At 48.0% G+C, this 18,079-nt stretch overlaps 1 protein-coding gene across 1 annotated transcript; it reads right to left on the bottom strand.

Annotated features, from left to right (window-relative positions):
* Positions 1-10,384: 10,384 nt before the first annotated feature.
* LOC149525284 (uncharacterized) lies at positions 10,385-14,015 on the bottom strand. The gene is made up of 2 exons (XM_089776259.1): positions 13,099-14,015; positions 10,385-12,903 (listed from the first exon to the last, which is right to left on the bottom strand). The coding sequence occupies exons 1-2, from the start codon at positions 13,646-13,648 to the stop codon at positions 12,344-12,346; spliced, it is 1,110 nt and encodes a 369-aa protein (XP_089632385.1). The 5' UTR covers positions 13,649-14,015; the 3' UTR covers positions 10,385-12,343.
* Positions 14,016-18,079: the final 4,064 nt, after the last annotated feature.

Genomic DNA, 18,079 nt, shown 5'->3' with positions numbered 1-18,079 from the left:
CTTCCCCTCTCCCACCTCCTTTTCCCAGTCTCCCCCAGTTTTGTTCAATAAAGACAGAGTCAATGTTGGAAGAAACGTTATCTTTATTTTGTACATCAATAAGAAGGGGGGCTAGTGAAGGGTAAGTGGAAGGAGGTGAGGGAGGAATGGGGTACACGCCCCCGATGGGGAGGACTGGGCTGGCTCTGCGGGCTTCTGGGGGTGGAAGCTCTCCTGCAGCCCCCGATTGCCCCCTCTCCCCAGATGGCAGCCTGCGGCAAGTGCAGCCGGTCTGATGGCCGAGTGCTGTGATGTGCCCAGTGTGGGCACTCCGGGCACTCCAAGCCAGGACTGGTTTTCAAGCAGGGCACCCCTGAGAACTGTCTGTCTGGGATGGAGGTCGGGTCCCTTTAAGCGCAGCCCTCGGCTAGCCTGAGACAGCATCTCCACGCTCTAAGTCCTCCTCTGATGCCCTGCCGGCACTGCTTCCAGCCATCCTTAAGCCCTGTTCAGGGTCCACTCAAGGTGGACATGCTAGTTCGAATTAGCAAAACACTAATTCGAACTAGTTTTTAGTTCTAGACGTGTTAGTTCGAATGAGCTTAGTTCGAATTAACTAATTCGAACTAAGTTCGTTCGAACTAACTCTGTAGTGTAGACATACCCCCATTGAACTTTGCTCCATCCCAAACGTCTTCTCTTCCACGGGAAAACATTTTTCTCTCTCTTCTTTCTGGTCTTGCAGCTTTTCTTTGCCGATTGTAATTTGTGTTCACTGTGCACTGCTATACTTGATCTTCCTCTGCCAGTTGTTTGCTTATTCTGCAGAATCTCTCCTTTAAGATGTACTTAGGCTTCTGGTAGCTAAAGTCTCAAAGTGCAGGCTATAGACAGGCAATCACCTCCTCCTTTTCTTTTTATTTGTCTATTCCCCCTCTCTTGCTGACTGACTCATGTTGTGACAGTGGCAAATGCAGCTCTTTGGCACATTCTAAGTGAACTTTGTATTTGTATTTATTAATTATTATTGTTTATTATTGTTTGGCAGTGGAAGCATGGGGCATTCATGGGATCAAAACTGCTCAATGCCAATGTTACATTTGGACCCAGCAAACAAGAAGTTAGCTGTGTGTCTATCTGCTGTGGTGACTTTATTTTTCTGGCCACAAAATGGACACTGCATGAAAATGAAGCTCTCGGAGGATGAGTACAGAGTGTCCAAACAGTTAAAGACACAGGACACCACCAGTTTTGCCCTTGGATGTGCAGGTGAAGCAGGCTGACCTGATATCTATTCGAAAGTCTCCAGCATGAGCTACCACACACTTCCCCCCCATATAAGACCATATCTGCTGACCACTGTAGCAGAGTGAGGCCTTGTCCTCTTTGAGGGTATGTCTAGACTACATCCCTCTGTCACCAGAGGGATGAAAATTAGACATACCGAAATTGCTAATGAAGCGGGGATTTAAATATCCTGTGCTTCATTAGAATAAAAATGGCCACCGCTTTTTGCCGCCGCAGCACTTTGCCGGCAAAAAAGCAGCAGTCTAGACGGGGATCAGTCGACAAGGAAAGCCTTTTCTGACCGATCCCTTATGCCTCGTGCAACAGGATCAGTTGGAAAAGGCTTTCCTTGTCGACCAATCCCCATCTAGACTGCCACTTTTTGCCAGCAAAGTGCCACAGCAGCAAAAAGTGGTGGCCATTTTTATTCTAATGAAGCACGGAATATTTAAATCCCATGCTTCATTAGCAATTTCAGTATGTCTAATTTTCATCCCTCTGTCACCAGAGGGATGTAGTCTGGGCATATCCTGAGAGTCTAACACCACCAACAGTGGCAGAATCATGTAATACTTATGGTCTCTGATTGTGATGACCTGTTTTGAACATAGTATGAGGGTATGTCTACATAAGCCCCCTTGTTCAAACTAGGGTGGCTAATGTAGGCATTTGAACTTGCAAATGAAGCCCGAGATTTAAATACCCTGGGCTTCATTTGCATATTCCCGGGCAGGCACCATTTTTAAATCCCCTTAGTTCTAACTGACTACACGCTACTGACTGCCCGTTACACACGGCAGTCAGAAGTTAATCCTAACTAAGTCCTTAGTTCGGATTAACTATTACTCCTCCTGCAATGAGGTATAACAGTTAATCCAAACTAAGGACTTAGTTCGGATTAACTTCTGACTGCCGCGTGTAGCCTCGGGCAGTCAGTAGCATGTAGTCAGTTCGAACTAAGGGGATTTAAAAATGGCGCCCGCCCGGGAACATACAAATGAAGCCCGAGATATTTAAATCCCGGGCTCCATTTGCAAGTTCGAATGCCTACATTGGCCACCCTAGTTCAAACTAGGGGGCTAGTGTAGACATACCCTGAGAGAAGTAGACATTTTAGTCTGCATCTGCAAAAACAATGAATCCTCTGGCACCTTAAAGACAGAATTATTTGGGCATAAGCTTTCACAGGCAAAACCCACTTGGTCAGATGTATTAACAGTCTACTAAGATGCCCCTGGAATGATAAGAATGAGAAACGTGCATCAGAGGGGAGGGGGAAAGCGCTCTACAATTCTCTGTTCCATCTTTTAAATGCACAGATATAGGATTGGGCACTAGCTCATCCTTGAGCCACAGTGTTTTTGGATGTTATTCATTCAGCCTACTGTTCCTACTGTCATTTTTCAGTTTTACAAAGAATTTTTGTTCCGCGTGTCTTACTCACTCAAGTTTCCCATTGGCTTCAATGGGAGATTTGACTATGAAAGGGTGTGCTAGTGGAGCAGAGCACAATATGTACTGCCTGTTTGTGAAGAGTGTTTCACTGCACTGGACCTTAGTTTCTCAATCTTTTTGCATCAGATCACTGCACATCCTGGGAAATTCTTTCCTTCTGAAAACATGCAGTTTGACTGTAACTTTTTCCTACAGAAAAATGTGATTTTTCAAATAACTGTCGATTTCTTCACTTCCACCACAAAAAAGAAGGTAACATTTATCCCCGGCAGTTGAAATGCTGAGGCTACTTGCAAATTCCCAAAATACTAATGTTCTTTTCAAACACATTTGCAGGAGAATAATTAATGTTTCTCCTTTACATAAGTAATTTAAAGCAACACTGAAAATCAAATAGAATATTTAATTTGGATCAACTTCTCTGAAAAATGCAACAATTCCAAGATAATTAGCTTTCTTTGAGGGAGAACAATAAAGCCAGAAGAGATTATTGTAATTTGTATTTAAAAGACTACAGCCTGGCCTATACAACAAACTTTAGTTAGCAAGAGCTGTCTTTTACCAACACAACAGGGGAGGTATTTACACTATAAAGATACTTTTGGCAGCAAAACTCTGCTGTTTTGCCAACAAAATAAAACCACCTCAATGACATGCATAAACCTTTTTGCAGCAAAGTTAAAGGGACAAAGCATTAGAGTTAGGGTGACCCGATAGCAAGTGTGGAAAAAAATCAGGACGGGGGCATGGGGTAATAAATGCTCCCTATAAATTTGGGGTGTCTGGTCACCCTAATCAGTTTAGTTACTGCTGTTTGTATTCTCAACAGAACTGACTTCCACCAGTATCCCACAAAGCTGGTGCTCACTGTTTCTGATCTATGTTACCCTGTAGGACTGCACCTTGCCCTTTCAAAGCTGCACAAGTATTTCACAGCAGAGCATGCTACTACATTTGGGAAATAATGAGCAAATCATCAGCATGGAATGGTTCTGCTCTGCCCTGCACTAGGAACAGAAGCGCAGGCAGGACGCGGCTGCAGGGATGGGGTGGGGGCGGGGAACTGGCGGATGACTATTATGTGGCTTTGCCATTCCTCGGCAGGCAGAGCTCACAGAGCTGCTCAGGATGCCACTACTGGCAGCTGAGAGGCTGTGGGGAAACCCTGAGGGTCAGCTTAGGGAGAGACTGCTGAGCTGATATCTGGGGGAATGTCCCCATGCATCTGCCTCAGGATAGATTGGTCAGCCTGCTGTCTCCCCCAGCTCATCACTCCCCTCTCCTTTCCTCCCCTCCCCCACTTCAGCTGAAATAGTAGCTGACAGTCTATTAGGATGTCTCTGGAATGATGAGAATGAGAAATCTGCACAGTGGGATGCTGTACCTGCCCCATGGGGCATTGCAAACCCTTCCCAAAACACCATAGGGTGTTTTACAGTGGGATACCTAGCACAGTGCACTGCTGTGTCCAAGCAAGAGCTGTCAGTGTGGATGCACTCTGCTGACACAGGGAGCTAGCGCAGTCATGCAACAGCAGTTTTAATGAAAGCACTTTCTTTAAAGTGGCATAACTTTTTCCAACAAAACTTTGTAGTGTACCTAAGGTCTGAAAGAGCAGAGATTTGTGGGAGGGGCATTTTAATAGCATTTGAATGATTGTAGGGGATTTTTTTACTTCAGAACAAGCCAAATTCTTTGCACACATGGGGCTAAGTTTTCTTTACCCAGTAATTTTGAGTCTATCTTCTGAGAAATGTAAGTTTTATTTTGAATACTTACTGATGTTTTACAAATCTAAAACACTGAACCTGGTCTCAACTCAAAGCAGAGGATTTGCTGCTGGCCTCTGACAGTTCTATTATCCAGGGTAACTTACTCAAATTCACTTAGTAGCTATGATCCTCAGTTGTAGGGTTATATAAAAACACTGTACTTTGGGGAGTGTTTTACACAAGTATTGCTGATGCTGTACGTTTTCTGTAAGAGAAAAAGGAAGACAACGAGTTTTGGCAGAGACATTCATATACTTACTCAAAAGTGTTTCCAGGAAAAAAGACCAGTATGTTCTATTAAAGTTCAAGTATTCTTGTTACTATCAGGAAGTTCTAGTCATCTTTTCTTCAGCTACTGTACACATTGTTTCTTTTCTATATCAGTACATACCTAGACATTTCTAAAGAGCACTATGAAGATCAGATAGATGATGTTTATAAAAGTATAGGACACAAAGGGTAGGAATAAATAGTCAGTTTTCAGAATGGAGAGTGGTGTTCCCCAAAGGTCCATCCTGGGACCCATCCTATTTAACTTATTTATAAATGATCTGGAGTAAGGGGTAAACAGTGAGGTGGCAAAAATTGCAGATGATACTAACCTGCTCAAGACAGTTAAGAACAAAGTAGACTGTGAACAGCTTCATAAGGATCTCTCAAAACGAGGTGATTGGGCAACAAAATGGCAAATGAACGTTAATGTTGATAAATGCAAAATAATGCACACTGGAAAAAAAATCCCCATACAAAATGATGGGGAATAATTTAGCCATAACCACTCACGAGAGAGATCTTGGAGTCATTGTGGATAGTTCTCAGAAAACATCCACTCAATTTTCAGTGGCATTCAAAAAAGCAAACAGAATGTTAGGAATAATTTTAAAAGGGATAGAGCATAAGACAGAGAATATCTTATTGCCTCTTTATAAATCCATGGTACACCCACATCTCAAATACTATGTACAGATGTGGTCACCTCATCTCAGAAAAAGATATATCAGTATTGGAAAAAATTCAGAAAAGACCCCAAAAAAATGATTAAGCATTTGGAATGGCTGCCATATGATGAGAGTTTAAAAAGACTGGGACTTTTCAGCTTAGAAAAGAGGAGACTGAGAGATATGATGGTCTATAAATCATGACAGGTATGGAGAAAGTGAATAAGGAAAAGTTATTTACTTGTTCCCACAAGAACTAGGGGGTCGCCAAATGAAATTAATAGGTAGAAGGTTTTAAACAAACAAAAGGAAGTTTTTCTTCATGCAGTGCACAGTCAACTTGTGGAACTACTTGCCAGAGGATGTTGTGAAGACCAGGAATTTAACACGGTTCAAGAAAGAACTAAATAAATTCATGGAGGTTAGGTCCATCAATGGCTATTATCCAGAATGAGTAGGAATGGTGTCTCTAGCCTCTGCTTGTCAGATGCTAAAAATGAATGACAGGAGAGGGATCACTTGATGATTACCTATTTCTGTTCATTCCCTCTTGGGCATCTGGCATTGGCTGCAATCAGAAGACATGATACTGGGTTAAATGGACCTTTGGTCTGCCCGGGATGGCCATTCTTAGCTGTTTAACATCTACATGAAGCCACTGGGAGAGGTCGTAAGGAGTTTTGCCAGACGGTGCCTTCAATATGGAGATGACACCAAGCTCTATTTCCCTGTGACATCAGAACCAGATGTGGCAGTGACTGATCTAAACCGGTGTCTGGAGGCAGTGATGGACTGAAGTCAAACAAGCTGAAGTTGAATCCAGATAAGACTGAGGTCCTGTGGATCAGAAGACCATCTTTTCAAATGTGGTGGGGTAGCTATTCTAGACGGGGTTACTCTCCTGCTGAAAGAACAGGTGTGCAGCTTGGGAGTCCGCCTGGACCCTTTTTTAACTTTTGAGAACCAGATTTCTTTGGTGGTCAGGAGTGCTTTTGGGCAGCTTCATCTGATCCGCCAGCTGTAACCCTTCCTGAACAACCATGACTTGGCCACAGCGATCCATGCTCTTGTTACATCCTGACTGGATTACTGTAATGCACTCTATGTTGTATTGCCTCTAAAGAGCCTTCGGAAACTTCAACTGGTCCAGAATGCAGCTGCTTGAGTTTTAACTAATACTCCTTATATGGATCACATTATGCCGGTGCTTTGGCAGCTGCACTGGTATCCGGTATGTTTCCAGGCATAATTTAAGGTGTTGATTATGATTTATAAACCCCTAAATGGGTTGGGTCCAGGGTAGCTGAAGGACCATCTTCTACCATATGATCCTGCCTGGAGATTGAGGTCAGCTGGAGAGGCTCTGCTCTGTGTTAACCCACTTATGGACCTAAGATTAACATCTACATGGAGCAGGGCTTTCTCAGCTTTTGCTCCCAGACTATGGAATTCTCTTCCCCGGGATATTCACATGGTGACAATGTTAGCATTGTTTTGGCACCAAGCTAAAGCCACCCTTTTTACTAGAGCTTTTATTGGTGTTTCAATGTGTGTGTGTGTGTGTCCCTCCTCTTGAGATGTCTTAGCAGATATTATGTTCCTCTGGGGTCTCGTATTTTAATGTTTTATATATATTGATATTGTGTTTTTAAAAAATTTGTAAGACGCCTCATATATTTTAGAGAAGGCGGGGTAAAAATATTTTAAATAAATATATTACTGAATATTATTGCTTCATTGAGTCTGCTCATGGTCCGAGTCCACCACCATGTGTGCCTTGTCTATTTAAATTTTATGCTCTTCAGGGTACAGACTCTCTACTACTCTGTGTTTGTACAGTGCCAGCCTCCTGAGGACCCACTCTCAGTTAGCCCATATGCCCTACCATAGGAATTTTCTAAATACCAAATTAGCAAGTAATTTTACTATGATTGCTGCAAATGGACACAAAAGCTTTGCTCCAAGCAGTAGCTATCGGTCAATTAGATTTCAGCATTTTAAATTTACTGTTATGATCTCTGTATGATTTTTAGTTCTTCTATTCTTTGAATACATTGCACTCTTTTTTAGACTTCAAAGACTGGAGACTGGCTTTGTGGAATGTACAACTGATTTCACTCAATGATCATCAGCCAGTCAAAGATTTTATGAAGTGGTGCTTTTAGAATTATTTAAAATGGACTATTTTAAAAAAATGCCAAATTCTCTGCAGCCAGCCAGCTCCTCATTTTATTAGTCACAGAGATAGTCTTAGTTACTGATATTTTTTAGGATGTTAATATTGGGATATATGGTATCTGGCCAAAATAAAAAGGTATTATTTATTTTACTTTGTCGTTGGAATTTTCAGGTCTGGTTTGTTTTTCCCTGACAGCAGATGTATTAAAATGTCACATTCTCAGGGCTTTATCATTGAAAAGTAACTGTAAATCAGTAAAACAAAAGGCCCCATGATCTGGGTCATTATAAAACACATGGAGGATGCAGTTTTTCCAATTTCCTACTCATGTAAAAAGATTTCTTCCATTTCTGGATTCTACAACTGTAGCAAAGCTCAAATTGTGCCCTGTGGGTCTCTCACTACTGGCAGATAAGATTAACCTCAGAGGCTCACTGTGGCCCTTCACACAGCCTCTTTCTCTTTATTAAGAGGCAGGGTTCACATCTTACTGAGCCATACTCATCACGCTCATGGTTTCAGGATGAAATCCCCTATATAGTCTCCCTTCGTGGGGCAGTTTCTGTGTTGGCATAGAGGAGGTTTGGAGGAAAGCCAAGCCTGCCCACTACTCTGGGTTCTGGCTCAGGGACCCTAAAACAGCAGCTACTGTCTTTACTTCTGATCTGGCAGCTCTTCTTCCTGGGCCACTTCCAAAAAACAACCCCTCCAAGTGTCTCCCCCCTGGTACCTGCTAGCTAGTCCTCAGCTCACACTCACCCACAGCTTCTCCTTGTACCACATGTCCTCCTTCTGGTCCATCGCTCCTTGTCTACTGCCTCTCCTTACCTGGGAGAAACCTTTCAAAGCAGTCCCATTGGCTTTAATTGGCTGCAGGTGTTTAATGGCTTGCCTAAGGAAGCAAGCTAATTAACTAGCTCCAGGTGTTTGCCTGCCTCCATAGTGTGGCAGCAGTCTCTAGGAGTTTGCTCTGGGAAGAGAAAGCCATGTGTTCAGCACCTCATATACCTGTCTTCCATCAGGGTCTGGCAGGCTGCTGGTTTGGGTCTGTCACACACCCCACAGTGCAAATTCTCTCTCCCTTATTTGGAATCCGGTCTTGTAAGGACTTTACAGTGGGGGTTTATGTTGTTCAACACTTCGCTGGGAAGCAACAACCTCTCCTTAATTATATCAAGATGTCAAACTCTCACCATTATACATCATGAAATATGGGTATTAGTGTAATAGTGGGAAATCATGTCTGCTTTGCTCAAGCACGGTACTGCTTGTAGTCGCAAAAGTTATCAACAAGTCATATCTCTGTAGTTAACCACCATGGAAGCAGATTATTGCACTGGATTTGGCAATATGTTTTTAAATTAGTCCACTATCATCATCACTGGCGATCCCCCAGTTCGAGAATCATCTCTACCTTAGATTTACATATGTGTAATGAGATGACTCAGGAGTCCGATCCTGGACACAGTGCATCCACTATAGGTACAGACATTTCCTGGTGGGTCAACTGTGTGGAGAGAAAAAGTTATTTTTCCTAACTTTCTTCTCTTTTCAACTTCAAGGGCAAGATGCTTCTTCTTGAAATGGGCCACTGCCTGATAGAGGCTATGGCACCATTGAGGTCAGTTGGTGGCCTGCTCCTCCAGCTTGTGATGTCCACCTCAGTGTTCTTTGAAATATGCTTTCAAAGTGTCTTTGTAGCATTTCCTCTGACCACCACGGGACAGCCAACCATGGGTGAGCTGAGAGTAGAGAACTTGTTTTGGGAGGCAAGAATCTAGCATCTACATACAATGTCCAACCCAGCAGGGTTGGTGCAGAAGGATCATTGCATCAAGTGGGACTATTGCTTCATTAATGCCAATATCCTTACTGAAGCCTCAGCACTGAAGCAAAGGATCTCACAAAGACATCGGTGGTGGTATCTCTCTAGCCTCCTGAGGTGCTGTTGATAGGTCAGCAAGGCTTTCCATGCATAAAGCAGTATAGGAACAATTGTCTTATAGATCTGGATCTTAGTGCTCCTACCATAGGTTATAGTCCATGGCAAAGTATTGGAGAAATTTCTGATAGGAGGTGTTTGCACACTGGAATCTGTGCTGGACCTTTCTGTTGATTTTTGTGTTTTGAGAAAGTTGGAAGCAGAAGTGCCTCAACTGTCTCCAAAGTCCATCTCAGTGGTGATTTGTGGTGGGTCAAGGCCTGAAGCAGGCTGATGGAGCAATAAAGTAGCCCACTATAACCGATTTAAAAAAGTATTATTTTAAGAACGAGCAGATAATTTATATTCAGTATATTCACTGACTACTGTAAAAGAATTAAACACTGATCACTATATCACTTTATAAAAACAGCAAAATTATAAGTTAATAACAGCATAGAAAATGCCTCTCCTGCCATGGTCAAGCAATTTTTGTGGCCAAAGGGGATATTCCCTTCAAAGAAATCATTAGCTAGGTTCCAAAAGAGAATTCAGTTTCAGTCATTAACTACACTGCCAGTTCTCAGCAAGTAAGAATGACTTACTCGGTAATTTCAGTGTCTGAAAAACTTTTTTTCAACTTCCAAAGTTTGGCATACCATATTTAAAGATCTTGATTTATAACTTCTAGGGTACGTCTACACTACAGCGCTAGTTCGAACTAACTTAGTTCGAATTAGTTAATTCGAACTAAGCTAGTTCGAACTAGCGCATCTAGAACTAAAAACTAGTTCGAACTAGCGTTTTGCTAGTTCGAACTAGCGCGTCCACACTGATTGGACGCAGGGGGGCATTTAAGGGCAGCTGAAACCGGTTCTGGCAGGGCATCAGGTCAGCAGTTGCTTTGTGTGGCTGCTGTCTGAGGCTATCTGAGGCTCGTGCTTAAAGGGACCCCCCCTGGACAGCCGGTTCTCAGCTTTTCCTGCTTGCTTGCCAACCTCGCCGAGGGACAGCAAAGCGTCGGTCTCTGTGCCCGTCTGTGTCGGTGCTTCCCTTCGGGGGGGACCACCGCAGGTGGCAACATGGAGCCACGGCTCGCCCTGCACCTTCTGGTGCACGTTCTGGACTTGCTGCTGCAAGCCTGCCAGCAATGGCTCGAGGCTGCCTGGCACCACCTGGGGAACGTCAGCCCCCTGCCTCTCCGCCTGGCCGCCCTGGGGGCCGTGGAGGAGCCGCGGCGGCGCCCTGGCACCGGCGTGCCCCGCCGCATCTGGCGTCTGGACACCAGCAGCGACTGGTGGGACCGCATCGTCCTGGAGCGCTGGGACGACCGACAGTGGACCCAGAACTTTAGGATGAGGAGGGACACCTTCCTGGAGCTCTGCGAGTGGCTCGCCCCTGCCCTGCAAAGAAGGGACACTCGCATGAGGCCCGCCATCCCCCTCCAGAAGCGGGTGGCCATCGCCCTCTGGAAGCTCTCCACGCCGGACAGCTACCGATCCGTCGGGAACCAGTTCGGCGTGGGGAGATCCACTGTCGGAGCAGTGCTCATGCAGGTACGGCGCTCGTCGGCCACCGAGCCGGGGGGCAGGGGGGCTGCGAGGAGGGGATGGGCCGCCCCAGGGACAAAGGGGGGGGCGGGAGGAGGCGAAAGCGCCCCGCACCGGAGGGGTCGGGCTGTCCCGGCCGTACTACACGCCGCCAGGGGGGTTGCTTCCGGGAGTGGGGCGCGGGGCACTGCCAGGGCACGCACGCTCCCAGCCACCCGGGCGCCCCACTGATTGACGCTTTGCTGTGTCTCTCTCCGCAGGTGGTCAAGGCCATCAACCGGGTGCTGCTCCGCAGGGTGGTCCGCCTCGCCGACCCGGATGCCGTCATCCGGGGATTCGGCGCCCTCGGCTTCCCCAACTGCGGGGGGGCCATCGACGGGACGCACATCCCCATCCGTGCCCCGGAACACCAGGCGTCCCGGTACGTGAACCGCAAGGGGTACTTCTCCGTCATCCTGCAGGCCGTATGTGACCACCGGGGACAGTTGACGGACATAAATGTGGGCTGGTCCGGCAAAGCACACGACGCCCGGGTGTACCGGAACTCCTCCGTGTGCCAGCGGCTGCAGGACGGGACCTTCTTCCCCGACCGCCACATCAGGGTCGGGGACGTGGACATGCCCGTCTGCCTGGTGGGGGATGCCGCCTACCCACTGCAGCCCTGGCTCATGAAGCCCTACACGGGACACCTCAATCCCTCCCGCCAGGCCTTCAATAACAGGCTGAGCAGGGCCCGCATCGTGGTGGAGGGGGCCTTCGGGCGACTGAAAGCCCGCTTTCGATGCCTCCTCACCCGTCTGGACCTGGCCGAGCACAACATCCCTCCCGTGGTGGCGGCATGTTGTGTGCTCCACAATTTGTGTGAGCGGAAGGGGGAGGCTTTCTTGCCAGCCTGGATGGCTGAGGCTGACCGCATGGCTGGACACTACGGTCAGCCCCGCACCGCCGCCGTCCGGGAAGCCCAGCGGGGGGCCATCCGGATCCGGGAAGCCCTGCGGGAGAGCTTCCTGGTGGAGGAGGAGGAGGACTGACCTCTCCCTGCATGCCCCACCGGGGCCTTCTTCCACCCTACCCCCCCCCTTCCCCTTTCCCCTCCCTAGCTACTGTACAATAAAGACACCTGTTTTTCAAACAAAAACGTCTGTTTATTTCAGAGAACTGGGGTGGGGGAGGGAGGAATGAAGGTGGGAGAAGGGAGGGGGAAACCTGGGACGAGGGAGCTGGGAGGGGAGGGGAGGGAAGGGAGGAAGGGAAAGGAAAGCTCAGGGGTGGGAGTCTGGGTGCCTCTCCCGTCTCGCCACACTGCGGGTCCGGGGGCGTCGGTGGGGAATGGTTGTGGAGGGGGGGGCAGAGAGGACAGGGGGTGTGGAGGAAGCAGGAGCGGAAGCAGGAGGAGCAGGAGGAGCAGGAGGAGCAAGAGGGGGAGCAGGAGGAGCAAGAGGGGGAGCAAGAGGGGGAGCAGGGGGAGCAAGAGGGGGAGCAAGAGGGGGAGCAGGAGGAGCAAGAGGGGGAGCAAGAGGGGGAGCAGGAGGAGCAAGAGGGGGAGCAAGAGGGGGAGCAGGGGGAGGAGGAAATGGAAAGCGGTCTAGCAGGCTCTGGAGGTGGCCTCGCAGGGCACGGCCCTGCTCCTCCAGGGCCTCCAGACTCCTCTGGCGCAGCCTGAGGTCCTCCTGGACCCAGTGGTCCTGGAGACGGAGCTGTCGGTCCAGGAACCGGAGATGCCGCCTCTGGTAGTCCTCCTGGTTCCTGGCTGTCCTGCTTGCCCGGGCGCGGGCGGCTGCTGCAGGCGGTGTGGTGCGCCCTGCAGTCCCCGGTGCTGCAGCTGTGGTGCAAGAAGACCAGCGGTCAATTACCCCAGGGGCCCAGGTGTGTGAAACCCAGCTCCCCTCTGCAAGGCCAGGGCCCCTGCAGGATCCCCAGCTGCTGCTCCGTGGTGGGCAAGGCCCAGGCGCACGGTCCCGGGGCTCCCTCTCGCCCCAGCCCCCCGTACACATAAGGGGAACACGAGGGTACTCACAGGTGGACGCCTCCCCGGCCTCTGATGATGCAGGCGAGCGGCTCTGTGGGGTGCCTCGGGGGTCCCGGGTCCTGGGAAGGCTGGCAGCAGGCTCCTGGCTCTCAGAGCCCTCTTCCTCCTCCTCGGTGTCCAGGAGCGGTCCCTCTGCCCCGGGGTCAATCACGTCCCGGGGGGCAGGGACGGCATGAGGCCCCAGGATGCGGTCCAGGGCATGGAAGTGGGGGCAGGCCTCCGGGTCAGCCCCTGGCAGGCAGGCCCGGGAGTAGGACTGCCGCAAGTCTTTAATCTTGCAGCGCACCTGCTCCCGGCTGCGCTGGTGGCCCCTGGCGGCCAGGCTGGCAGCCATGCGTCCATAGACGGCCGCGTTCCGGTGGCTAGTGCGGAGATCGTGGACATTTGAGGCTTCCCCCCAAACCTCGATGAGGTCCACGATCTCCGCACTTGACCAGGCGGGCGCCCGCCTTTTGCGCCCCCGGGCAGGCTCCCGGGAGCCGCCAGGCTGGTCGTGGGGAGCAGTGGAGGGCTGGGAGCCCTCGGATGGCTGGCTCATCCTGTGGCAGGTGCAGGCTGTGCAGGCACGGGTGCTGGCAGCCTTGCAACTGGCACAAAGTGAGTAGCCAGCCCGTGGCCCTTTAAGGGCTCCGGGGCCGGGAGGGGGGCAATAGAGTTTCCCTGGTGTTGGCCAGAGTGGCCACCAGGGAAACCTGGGAAGCCTTAGCCTCCCACTAGTTCGAACTAAAGGGCTACACAGCCCTTAGTTCGAACTAGCTAGTTCGAACTAGGCGTTAGTCCTCGTAAAATGAGGTTTACCTAGTTCGAACTAAGCGCTCCGTTAGTTCGAATTAAGTTCGAACTAACGGAGCGCTAGTGTAGCGCATAGGAAAGTTAGTTCGAACTAACGTCCGTTAGTTCGAACTAACTTTCTAGTGTAGACATACCCCTAGTGATCCACAAGTGTCTAATAGAGCATCAAGTATTGTAAGCAATAGCATCTATTACTAATTAATGATGTATTACAATTTATAATCTCAAGTTATAGCAGCTAGATAGGTTAGTCTGAGTTTAGACTCTTAAATTTGTTGTAATTTTCATAATTTTCAATTAAAAGAGAACGTGAAGGGGGAAAGAACATTGTTACATCACAAGGAGCTTCTCACAAAACATAAATCGGATACAAAAGTTTCTCATCTATAGCCAAATGTTAACTGAAGCTCAATTAAGATTTCGCCTTAGAAATATTTCCATACGGGTGAACTGTCCTGGGTTCTGGTATTTTTGCACCTGTGAAATATGTTCAAAATTTCACTGAAAGCACAATAACAAAATTGATGCTGACTGTTACACTTGTAACAGAGGCTTTAATGCTATGCCAGTGGAAAATAACTAAGGACAAACACCTGCACAAATCAGCTTCCGTAATGTTACACCATGGTTGGAGAAACTTTATTATATGGTCCCTTTGAACTGACTTTTTACACCTAAATTCATGACTAATATTTCTGATTCTGGGACAAAATTTCATTCTCTACTATTTCCACCATATCCTATTCAATTTACCTTTATAGTCCCATTGACAGCAATGTGAGAGAGACAAAGGGTGCGTCTATACTGTACCTGTAGCTCAAAATAAGCTACACAATTTGTGCTATGCAAATTGCATAGCTTATTTCAAGTTCATTTCAAAACAGCACCAAATTCCAAAATAAACGGCTGTTCCAAAATGTCCCTTAATCCTTGTGGAACAAGGTTTACAGGGACATTGGAATAGCGAGTCCATTCTATTTCGAAATAACGGGCTTGCTTAAAAAACGCAGATACCAGAAGTATCCCAAAATAGCACTGCTGTCTAGACATACCCAAAAAGATCTACCTTTGGCTGGAATGAGTGCAAAGATGCATTTTACCCTATCTGCTTTTCGAGAGCCATCTCTTGAGTAGAGAGCGATTACTCAGTCTAATACTCCCTGTGTCCCTTCCTCCTGATCCCTGTATTACTAAACTTTCAAATGGTCTTCAGGGAAAAGATAGTTCTTTGATAACCTAACATAACTGGCAAGTTTTCCACAAGGGATCAGACCTATGGAGGGAAAGAGTTTATACATTTTAATGAAAGCTAACTGGTCTCTCCACCTGGATTTTGGAGAAGCAATTATGCCTATTAATGGTTGGAAACTAGACTTCTGAAACACAACTTAAAGATATTACTTGGAGGGGTCTTAGAGGCTCTACAGGTAACAGAAACAAGGCCAGTCAGAGAGTGTCCTTGAGCTATCGATATAGTAAGGGATCAATACTAGCAAAAGTGGTGTTAGATACAACGATCTGCACCTTTCTAGCTTTAGTTGAATCCTCCTAAAGGAATTTTTTGAAGGAAAGGAGAGGGAAAGAAGGAAAAAGGCAATGTTTAAAGGCTCTAAAACCTGCAAGCCATGCCAGAGGTTTCTCCCCACTCTGACTTGCCTCTCACTGATGCATTACCTTCCAAGTGTAAGGAAGCTTCCTGGAATTTAAATCAGAGCCCCACTTAGTCATAGAGTACCTCTACGCCGCAACTAGCTATGCAGTGACAGGCCTGTGCCCGCTGTCTTGCCAAAGGGGCTTGGGATAAGAGGCTATTGAACAGTAGCGTAGATGTTGAGGCTTGGGCTGGAACCCAGACTCCCTTACCCTGTGAGGAGCGGGGAAGGAAGGAGGTGCTGAATGTCTACATTGAAAATAAACAGCCCTAAGCTCAAGTCAGCTGGCATGAGACAGCTGCAGGTATCTAATTGCAGCAGAGACCTACCCATACAGTGTTAATTAGACTTTGCTTCCAGTGGTTCATGTTTCTTCTCTCCCCACTCATGTAGGAGGAACATAAATATGAGATCCATGTGCATAGTAAGAGTATAATACTTCTGTTTGCATATGCTGAGTGTAGATACTTCCCACGTTCCCTCTAGTGGCCTCAGGGTACCCCTGAAAGTGGTGATGTGCCTTGAGTTCCCTCTTCCCCAGGCTTTGGAAGTTCCCCTCTTTCCAGAAGCTGATTGTTCACCTCCTTTCTCCACCATAACTGAGAAGACTACTCTGCCTGGTACATCCTACTGCAACTGGCCAGTGTGCCTGCCTCCATTTCTCCCTTTGTTCTGGACTCCCAATAACTCCACACAAGCTTTCCACAAAGAAGTAGAGGTGTGTCTAGACAACAGAGTTTTGTCGACAAAAGTGGACTTTTGTCGACAAAACTATACCTGCGTCTACACTACCGCTGAGTTCTGTTGACATAACGTCGACAGAACTCAGCAGTTTTGTCGACGCTGGTAAACCTCATTTTACGAGGCATAATGCCTTCTGTTGACAGAGTTCTGTCGACAGAAGGTGTTATTGCATGTAAACTGTCCTTGTGTCTACACTGCCATGTCGACAAAGCAGCTTGCTTTGTCGACAGAACTGAATGTAGTGTAGACGCTCTTTGTCGACAGAAGCTTTGTCGACAGTTTCTGTCGACAAAACTCTGTAGTCTAGACGTACCCTAGGTTATTACAAAAGTCCCACCATTGTAATCCAGAATTACCCAGCACAGTCCAAGCAACACTTGCACTCTTTCAAGTCCCAAGGATCCACCATATATAGCACTGGTCTCTCTCACCATGCTCTAGCTCTTCAATACATCTCCAGCATCTCTGTCTCCAAACTCTGGTCCTCAGGTGCAACTCTGACATCCCTCACCAGGCACCAGCTCAGCCCTGAGATCTGCATCTACCCTATTTTTTCCCCTCAGATATGGTTCTAATCCTCATCCAGAGACACAAGTGGGCTCTTCCCTTCTGCTTTCCCCAAACTTCAATCCTCCTGCCTTCTGGCTTCAGCTGACTCAGAGGCTATGTCTAGACTGCAGGCTTCTTTCGAAAGAGGCTCTTTCGAAAGCATCTTTCGAAAGAGCCTCTTTCGAAAGATCGCGTCTAGACTGCAGGCGGATCTTTCAAAAGAGAAATCCGCTTTTTCGAAAGAGAGCACCCAGCGAGTCTGGATGCTCTCTTTCGAAGACGGCCTCTTTACATTGAAGAACGCCTTCTTTCGAAAGAGGAACTTTCGAAAGAAGGCGTTCTTCCTCGTAAATTGAGGTTTACCGCCATCGAAAGAAAAGCCGCGTTCTTTCGAAATAATTTCGAAAGAACGCGACTTGAGTCTGGATGCAGGGGAAGTTTTTTTGGGAAAAGGCTACTTTTCCCGAAAAAACTCCTGAGTCTGGACACGGCCAGAGACACAACAGGCGTTTTCCCTCGCTGCTGTCAGCCTTCAGGCCTCTTTGGACCTGGGTCTCTAGCCTGGGGAAGTTTGTAAGGGACCCTTCTTCTGTACCCTCCTATGACTGCCTTACTGCATTTTGCTTTCACAAGTCTAGTCTGAGTCCACTGCTCACTAGGGAACTTCTCATACTACCTCCAATAGAGATGTCCCCTCCCAGCACTGCTTCTCTTCTGAGCTAACTCTGCATTTCTATTTCACTGTTGCCTTTTGGACACTCTCTAATGTACAAGATCCAGGGAGGGGCCCCATCCTCCTCATGACTCCTATGACGGGGCACCACGACCCCGCACTTTAAAACCCCCCATGCCAGCCCTGTATGGGGCACAGAGAGCTGGGGCAAGCGCATGCGCGGTGTGCTTGAATGCTGCCAAACAGCTGGGAGGGGTGACGCCCAAGCACGACAGGACGCTATGTCCCCACACTTTAAAATTCCCTGCAGGAACTCTGCGGGGGGAGGGGGGAAGGTGCGGTGAACCAGAGTGAGCGTGGGCAGTACAGGGTGGGGCCCCAGGGAGGAACGTAAGTGGGCAGAGGGAGCGGGATGGGAGGGAAGAAGGTGGGGTCTGGTGGAGGACGGGAGAGGGAACCGTCAGCTGGGGAGGAGGCAGGAAGCCAAACCCGGACGCAGGTGAGTTGAAAAGGGAGTTGGCGAACAGACAGGGGCGGAGAGATAGGTGCAGCACGAGAG

The sequence above is a fragment of the Pelodiscus sinensis genome, chromosome 2 (assembly GCF_052426305.1).
Source record: "Pelodiscus sinensis isolate ZL-2025 chromosome 2, ASM5242630v1, whole genome shotgun sequence".
NCBI lineage: Eukaryota > Metazoa > Chordata > Testudines > Trionychidae > Pelodiscus > Pelodiscus sinensis.
This window is presented reverse-complemented; position numbering and strand designations above follow the sequence as displayed.